General features: G+C 42.3%; 1 protein-coding gene across 1 annotated transcript; it reads right to left on the bottom strand.

Moving 5' to 3' along the window:
* Nucleotides 1-432: 432 nt before the first annotated feature.
* On the bottom strand, nt 433-7,926 carry nop2 (NOP2 nucleolar protein homolog (yeast)). The gene is made up of 16 exons (XM_062539197.1): nt 7,769-7,926; nt 7,103-7,228; nt 6,945-6,984; nt 6,691-6,758; nt 6,306-6,568; nt 4,524-4,758; nt 4,128-4,327; nt 3,859-3,948; nt 3,671-3,758; nt 3,393-3,533; nt 3,068-3,207; nt 2,733-2,822; nt 2,395-2,517; nt 1,817-1,914; nt 1,559-1,695; nt 433-1,320 (listed from the first exon to the last, which is right to left on the bottom strand). The coding sequence occupies exons 2-16, from the start codon at nt 7,206-7,208 to the stop codon at nt 809-811; spliced, it is 2,331 nt and encodes a 776-aa protein (XP_062395181.1). The 5' UTR covers nt 7,209-7,228; nt 7,769-7,926; the 3' UTR covers nt 433-808.
* Nucleotides 7,927-8,007: the final 81 nt, after the last annotated feature.

The following is an 8,007-nucleotide window of genomic DNA, read 5'->3' as shown; positions in this document are numbered from 1 at the left end:
ATACCTGTGTAATGTAATAGTGTAATACACATCTAGAATCGAACATTTAAAATGTTTGGAAAACGCAGTTCGATGAACACTCAAATATGCACAGCCTGGGGACTACTCCTTCTCTTGTTCACTTTGCTATACCTATACCCATGACAGGCCTGGCAGCTGTCTGTTAACAAGATTTTGCAGGGCAAAAATCATTGGTACACTTAAATATTTAGTCTTTCAGTAGAAACCCAGACAGAATCTTTGATAGAAATGAAGGAACCCCATTATTGAAGGAATCCATTATTTCTCCTCAAATACCCTTGAGTTTACATCTATTTAACACCTATAGTTCATGTGTTCTCCTTAAATTTCCTCTTGGGGATCAATAAAGTATCTATCTATCTATCTATCTATCTATCTATCTATCCATCTAATTTTAAAAAACACACACAATCAGGATCATAGAGTTTATTAACTCAATGAAAAATTCTGACATTACCGATTCATAGATAACACTCACAATCCAGAGAAAACGTTAAAAAATAAACATATTAATAAGAAATTGTTCCACTGTGGGTGGACCCACACAGCCGTCACTTATTGATCACTCAAGTCCAGGGGCAGTCGAAGGTCACGAAGAGAACGTACAGCGGAATGGAACGTGAACAGGTTGCAGTGATGTTCAGCCGCACCCAGCATGTCTTAAGTAGCAGGCCTTAGTTCGATCTGACTCCACTCAAACCGTGACAACATCTATAACAAGCTCGGAGGCCAAAACAGCCCAGGAGTTATACCAGTTCATTCAAATTCTCACTTGATGGGCTTTATTTTACAGCACAGACTCATCGTTATTAAGCAGTTTCTTCAGCTTCCTAAATTTATTTTTGCCGATTCTGTTCTTTTTCATGGGACTCTTGTTTTTCTTCTTCAGCGTCTTCTTTTCAAATCTGCTCCCTTCTTTTTTCTCTGCCCCTGGCTCTTTCTTGGTCACGTCACCCTCTTGGTTACCCTTTTTCTTCTCCTTGACCTCATCGCCCTGTTTCACTGCCTCTCCGTCCAGCTTGGCTATTTTGGCTTTTTTCGGCCCGCTCGGTTTGTCTTTCTTCTTCAAAGAGCCCGGTTTCTTTTCGCCGGCGGGTTTCGCAGGCACGCCGTTAGCTTTGGCTGCCGTTTTGCCTGGCTGGCCTTTACCCTGTGGGGGTTTCGGAGGCTTGGCTGACTTCTTGGCAGGCTGACTCTTCCCCTGTGTAGCCTTACCGGCCTCCTCTTCTTTGCTGTCCACTGCGGAGTTCTCCTCAGCAGGAACAGACACCTCTGCCTCAGTAGGCTCCGTCTCTTCCTCTGAGGAGTACAGAAAGACAATGTTCAGATATGGCATGACATAAAAAAAAAAAATCTCTTAATCAAGTTACAATCATCATATTTGGCTGGCAAAACAATAATCTCTTACTGCTGAACTGAAATCTATATACTGAAAAGGGAAACATGGACTAACTTTTATCTGAAACCAGTAAAGGTGATGATGTCTCTTTAAATTGAAATGTGTGATTTTAGAGGATCAAGAGGTGGTATCTGTTACCTGTGTTAGCAGCAGCCGTGGGAACGGTGTTGGAGATCTTCTTGAACTTGGCCACGAAAAAGCCGTCCATGTTGTGCAGGTGAGGGTAAAAGCGCCGCGTGAGATTCAACGACTGGTGGAAACGCCGCTCTTTGAATCTGAGGGAAAATGTTTCACACGTTTATTTACCCAGGAGTGAGAATAACTCGCATGCTATACACCACCACATACAAATAACCCTTCAGCAGAGTGAATACTGAGGCCATGTGGCTGCGTTACCTGGTGAAGCCCTCTTTGCCAAAGTCCAGGCCGGTCGGCACCAGTTTCACGTGTCTCTTCTTCAGCGCATAATCCACCACCCACTCATTCTCCTCCACCTGCACACAGCAACACACTCCTTAGCAACTGCTTTCTTTGTAAACTTGGTTCAAATGTTTAAAAACACACCCTTGACTCATACAGTGATATCAACTGTAGTGTTATAATGCAGCGTCTGTGTTTAACTGTATGGGTTATAATGATTGCACTGTCAGAGTGTTTCAACTGCAGTGTGAAAATGACTGCAGTCACAGTGTCGTAGTGTTTAAACTGTAATAATATTCTGCTGAAGAAGTGGTCATCTGTCTTATTCAAACTTTTTGTCATCTCTTTGTCAAATGTTAGTGTTGTGTCAGCATCAGCTCACATTTTGTTGTGCGTTTTATGATGTGGAATGACCTACTGTAACTTTCAACTTGATTTGGATCCATGCTCATGAGTTACAATCTTAACCAGAAAATGTGAGCTACATTCTTAGCCCGCAATTGTGGACTTTTATGAAGCTCTGACGCAGTTTTGTTAGGTCTGGTGCGTCTTACCGTGATGGAGCAGGTGCAGTAGACCAGGTAGCCGCCCGTCTGCGAATCTGCGTTGACTGAGTCGATGGCCGACAGCAGGAGCTCCTTCTGCAGGTGAGCGGAGCGCATGATGTCCGAATCATCCTGAGAGGTGAGATGAGTCACAAGATTTTAAATATCACATTTCACGTTTACCAGATGCATTTATCCAAAACAATTCACAAAACAGATATATTTTCATCAGTAGCCCACGTGTGATCCCTGGAAATCAGTTCTGATTTGTGGTTAGTGCCTTGCACAATACAATCATAGGCCATGAAATCAGGTAGGTTATTAGGTTAATTAGGTCAGGTTAATACCTTATTGGTCTTCACTGAAGGATCTTTGGAGATGACTCCTGTTCCAGCGCATGGGGCATCCAGCAACACCCGGTCAAATCCTCCCATTACCTACGCAAGACAAACAAGCTTTCAGCTGCCGCAATGTATTCAAACTGACCCATACTTGGCAGAAATGAATGTAACAACACTCATTTGCATGATCATTCTCGAAAGTGTAAAACAATATTAAGAAAAGCAAGACACCAATCTGCTGTAAAAGCAAGTAAATGGTCAGGTACAGTAACTACATAACCTGGCCGTCACTTTGCTGTCCACGCCCTGACCCTGTGCCATTACTTTTATTAGGGACTGACCTTAGGGAACTGCCTTCCATCGTAGTTGCAGACGATGGCGTTTGTGACACCCAAGCGGTGCATGTTTCCCACCACACTTTTCAGTCGGTCAGCATTTGCATCGTTTGCCACGATGACCCCAGTGTTCTTCATCAGCTGGGCTGCAGGGCAAAGATTCACACCAGCGCAGGATGGTCAGAATCGGATGCTACTCTTTTTGAGAGTAGGAACCCACACAGATCATACACACTGTACCAAAACCACCTCCCTTAAAATATGAACCAGGTGATATAATAAACAATTAGTCTTTGTCAGTGAATGAGGAACAAATGATCTGATTGCTTACCCATATATGTGGTTTTGCCTCCTGGAGCAGAGCTCATGTCGAGGATGGACTCCCCCTCCTGGGGAGAGAGTGCCATGACGGGCAGGAGAGAGGACGCTCCCTGCAACATGTAATGCCCGGCCAGGTACTCTGGAGTTGCACCTGTGCAGATGGATTAAAAAAAAAAAAAGATTTAGGGTAAATTCAACTTTGTGTTGGTATCTGGTTTTACCAGGAAAGAAAACGTGTCCAACTACTCAAAACTAATGGATTAAAAAATGATTGACAACATAGCTAACCAATGGGGACGGAGGAGTCAAAAATGACCAAGCCAACTTTTGACCATTTTCCCAGTGGGTCCAGATTCACCCCTCTGTTGATGAGAGCCTGCAGGCAAAACACATCACACCATACAGTTACACTCAACATTATTCAACTTCAGGTTTATGTGAATTTCTTGAAATGAGCCCATAGATGGTGTCCATACCTGAGCCAAGTCCCTTCTCCTGGTCTTCAGTGTGTTCGTTCTGATAGTAACAGGTCGCTGGATTTCATTAGCCTCCAAGAAATCAACCAGCTGTTTGCAAAAATAGATTAAAGACATTTGTTATGAATCAAAGCCTTTCAGATTCTCAAACTCGATCTTGAACCAGTAATTCTTGTAATGAGCATGCACGCCCTCTCTCTCTCACACACACACACACACACACACACACACACACACACACACACACACACACACACACACAAACTTACTTCAGATAAGGGGAAGAGGTCCAGAAGTTTGCCCATAAGGTAGTCGTTATAACTGTAGTACGTGCAAAGATCTGACTTGAGAAGGGCGAGGTACTCTGACCTCTCCTTCCCTTCCTCCCTCTTCTCAGTAAAGTGGGTGAGAACGTCAATGTTATCCTTTATCCTCTGGTGAATGGTTTGCAGGTCTAAAGGAATAATTCCTAAAAAAGAGGTGGAAAAGAAATAGTACAACCTTCAGAAACGGCCTTGCATGCATATAAATAGATAGATAGATAGATAGATACTTTATTGATCCCCAAGGGGAAATTCAAGTAAATGTAAAAAGTAGATGTAAAATAAGGTGATAGAGAAGTGAAAATATAGCTTCAGGTGATTATTGATTATGGATAGTCTTACCTTCTTTCTGTCTATCTTCTGCCCCAGGAAGCTTAAATTTGTCCATCTCATCCATGTTAATCTGTAAAGCGTCATCATCTTCCATCTCATCATCCTTTTCTTGATCGGCCTCTTCGTCATCATCGTCGTCATCATCATCATCATCATCGTCGTCGTCATCATCATCATCACTCTCCTGCTCCAGAGCTTCTTTCTTTGCCTTTTGTTTCCGAGCAGCTTTTTCAATAGGAAGCAGCTGTGAAAGAAAGGACAGGGGAAAGACATTGTTAAGACATGTAGCAAACTAAACTTTAGATTATTCCCATCAGTGAAGATTCTAAATCCCCTTCAGCACAATTCATCCATTCTGTCCAACTGCCCTGACAACTACGCTTGACACCCGTTAAACAAGTCCCCACGAACGGCTGACATTTTCCTCTGTTATTTTAATCTCATGTATATCACTGAGTGGTTAGCTGGGTTAGACACATGGAGGTATTATAAGAACTGGAGAGAGGGACTAAGTCCCGCCCCCATTCATTTCAATGGCCGATGCTAGGCTAGCTACTTCAGCCAAAAAAGTGTGAAATTGGCCGCAGCCATCTTTGAGAAAATGGCGTTCCATGGGTGTCCATTTCCGTCACCAGCTAGAATGAGCCAATTAGGTTCCACGTTACAACGAGACAACTTAGGTACATCGTTGATGAAGATTGGAGAGTGAGAGAAGGTGTTCGTGAACGCGCTCCTATCGTTACAGGCGCAAATGTATTTAATTATTTGAGTTGGGATGGTGGTGGAGAAGTTTGCCCCTTGTCTCGAAATCCTATAATGTGATATTCATATATCATGATATAATAAACATGACGAGTCAATATTGAGCAAGAATTTACTTAGCATACACATAAATATGATCCCCACAGTAAATGCTTTGAACTGACTGTAGCCGTTATGTGCGCAATAGGCTGTCTACCCGACGAAAATGACTCTTAATAAGTAGACATGGGATGTAAGAAACGTGTGGATACCAGATATGCTATTTGTGCTGCACCCAGTGTGAATTTGCAGTTTAAACCTACATTTGTAGACAGACGAAATGAAGACAACGCATATTATAGGCTTACCGGTAGAAGCGCGCATCCATGTGTTATGTTGCGAGCAGCATGCATTTTAAGTCTGCTGTCACTGTCGGAAACTTTTGCCGTTATCTACTGTAGGCTGTGACCCCCAACGCTGCGTTGTTATGAACTAGGCTACAGGTCTGCAGCTGAGCGTTTTAAAATAGTTTTCATAGCCTAGCCTACACGACAGCGAGTTAGAGAATTTCTTCGCATTTCCTAGAATGTCTTATCATACCTTGCCAACTCATACAGTCTAATGCAAATAATAGTAACCTATTAGAACGACATTTGCTTTTTTCTTTTATTCACAAAGCCTGGTATAATGATAATCCACAGGCATCAAGTATCGGTAACTTTTAATCCTTGTAGTCAGTCATTTTATTTATGTCTTCTAGAATGCGTTATCAGCATGGACGCGCGAGGACGCTCGTGCCGAAATCGAAACTCGTGCATGAGCTGAGACAGCTCGTGAATGAGCTGTCTTGTGCATGCGCTGGTGCCGGATATGGTACAACCATGGAACGCCATTTTTTCAAAGATGTCGGCGGCCAAATGACATGCTAACTGGCTGAAGCTAACCCTCCAAATCCTGACCCCCTGGTTAGACATGTCAAGAGAAGAACACTTCATACATTTGGAGCAAAATGTCTGAACAACTCCAGTGAGATCCAAATGGTATATTTACCTCCTCTCCATCGCTGCCTTCATCTTCCTCTGCTCCATAGTCATCCACCATATCATCATCATCATCTTCATCATCATCCTCCTCATCGTCATCTTCATTGGCTTTGTCGTCATCACCTCCTTTCACAATTTTTTCTGCTTTCTCCTCATCTTCTTCTAATTCCCATTCACTATCATCATCATCATCATCATCTTCATCATCTGACTCCATTTTTCGTTTCAGCTTTGCTGGTTTCAGCCACTTGCTGTTCTCATCAGTGAAACCTGTGGGCAAAAGACAGAGAGAAAACATTCATACATATGACACAGGCTAATCCTTGAGCTTTTATCGAGTTTATGACCATGAACAGAGAAGTGCATTTCTGATTTGATCATTTTCCCCCAACCTTTTTTTTGCTTCTTCTCAGTGATGGTGGCAGCCTTGGAATCTTTGACTGTCGCGCGTTTTGCAGCTCTGGGGAAAGTTCACATTTACACTGTTAAACAAGCTCTACATTGGAAGTTCATGCAGAAGTTCAGAAGAAAACACACATATTGTACAAATAACATTAGCTTAAAATGAACAGTTGTAAATGATGTGGATGATAGAGACTGTTTAAATGTTGTAATTATATATGCATCATGCCTTGTGGTCTCTCACCTCTTTCTGCCTCGACTAGACAACCTTTTAGAATCATCCTCTGTAAGACAGATAGTTAAACCATGAGGGATGTAAAATTAGGATACATCACATGATTGATGTATGCATTTTAAAGGAGAATACTTGGGATGATTGTATGCTAGGTCAGAATCTCTTACCGTTGGTTAAAAACTTGGATAGTTCTGTCTCTGCTCCTTTTTGCTTCCTGGACTTCCGCCCCAGTCCGCGCTTTGTCTTATTTGTGGGATCCAATTTCCTGCCCATGGCTGACACCTAGTTGGAAACTGTCAAAAGAATCCAAGTATGGTCAATGGGTCCAATTAAGTAATCCAGGAATATCCTGCACACACTGAAATCAGACACACTGAAATCAGACTACTGGATTATGTGGTAGTTATTGGGGACACATTCAAGTGTTTATGGGATTTACAAGTGATAATAAAAGAGTATATGTGATTATGTCAAGCCGGCTAACAAACAAGTGGAACTGAACAACTGAGTTAACTGTATCTTCTAAAGCTGTGAGTGCCTCCCTCGCATTCAGCCTAACGTTAAAAGCACCACAAGCTATGCCTATAGCACACGCTTTTATGTATTCATCAAATGACAAACAACTTAGTAAGAACTTTCGAAACACTACAAAAACGCGAGAAAGAGGTTGTCCTGACTGAAACGCACAACTCTAAAATGAAATGGTTAACAGATTAACTTCACTACTCTGGCTTGATACTGTGCTAACTAGTTAGCTACAGATGTGTTAACTTGAGTTGACAACTTAGATCATGTTGAGAAGATAAAGGAGTTCAAACATATATGTTACTTACGTGGTCCGGGAAAAGATAGGAATAATTTAAGCGTCTCCTCTAGAGCCAATATTCAAAAATGTAACTAAATAGATAGTACAGGTTGCAAGCAGCATGTATTCAGCACGGTGTACAAGAAACACGCATGCGACTTTTTCGACACACGTTTTCCGGAAACGAAAACTGTTTCCGTCGCATAGCATTTGCGTAAGGACAATAGTGCGCAGTGGAGTTGCTTGTGGATTGTGTCAAATTAGGTT

This window comes from Sardina pilchardus, chromosome 6 (assembly GCF_963854185.1).
Source record: "Sardina pilchardus chromosome 6, fSarPil1.1, whole genome shotgun sequence".
Classification (NCBI taxonomy): domain Eukaryota; kingdom Metazoa; phylum Chordata; class Actinopteri; order Clupeiformes; family Clupeidae; genus Sardina; species Sardina pilchardus.
This window is presented reverse-complemented; position numbering and strand designations above follow the sequence as displayed.

Bases quoted from the DNA above. Each gene is read 5' to 3' on its own strand.
- nop2 (XM_062539197.1), bottom strand. From the start codon at position 7,208: ATGGGCAGGAAATTGGATCCCACAAATAAGACAAAGCGCGGACTGGGG. The intron at 4,759-6,305 runs GTAAATATACCA...TTTCTTTCACAG, and splicing joins AAGGCAGCGATGGAGAGGAG to CTGCTTCCTATTGAAAAAGC. The intron at 1,915-2,394 runs GTAAGACGCACC...TGCTGTGTGCAG, and splicing joins ACTGCACCTGCTCCATCACG to GTGGAGGAGAATGAGTGGGT.